This window comes from Myotis davidii, unplaced genomic scaffold (assembly GCF_000327345.1).
Source record: "Myotis davidii unplaced genomic scaffold, ASM32734v1 scaffold399, whole genome shotgun sequence".
NCBI classification, from domain to species: domain Eukaryota; kingdom Metazoa; phylum Chordata; class Mammalia; order Chiroptera; family Vespertilionidae; genus Myotis; species Myotis davidii.
Window position 1 is genome coordinate 5,722,499 of NW_006292094.1, and position 262 is coordinate 5,722,760.

At 73.7% G+C, this 262-nt stretch overlaps 1 protein-coding gene across 1 annotated transcript in view; it reads right to left on the bottom strand.

Moving 5' to 3' along the window:
• The window catches only part of SDK1 (sidekick cell adhesion molecule 1), a 455,450-nt gene that overhangs the window by 203,267 nt on the left and 251,921 nt on the right, over positions 1-262 (bottom strand). The window contains exon 17 of the mRNA XM_015565152.1: positions 152-262. Coding sequence (XP_015420638.1) covers positions 152-262 — 111 coding nt within the window. The remainder of the gene's footprint in view (positions 1-151) is intronic.

A 262-nucleotide genomic window follows, 5' to 3' on the forward strand; every position in this document is an offset into this window, starting at 1 on the left:
CGCGCCCCGCGGGCCCCCGCGCCCCCCCCCCCGCCGCTACTCACTGTTCTCGGACAGCTCCACCACGTAGCGCAGGACCGGGCTGTTCCCGTCGAAGGGGCGCACCCAGCTCAGCAGCACCGCGTGGCTGTCGCCGCCCGCCGCTACTCACTGTTCTCGGACAGCTCCACCACGTAGCGCAGGACCGGGCTGTTCCCGTCGAAGGGGCGCACCCAGCTCAGCAGCACCGCGTGGCTGTGCGCGGTGTCCAGGCGGGCCAGCA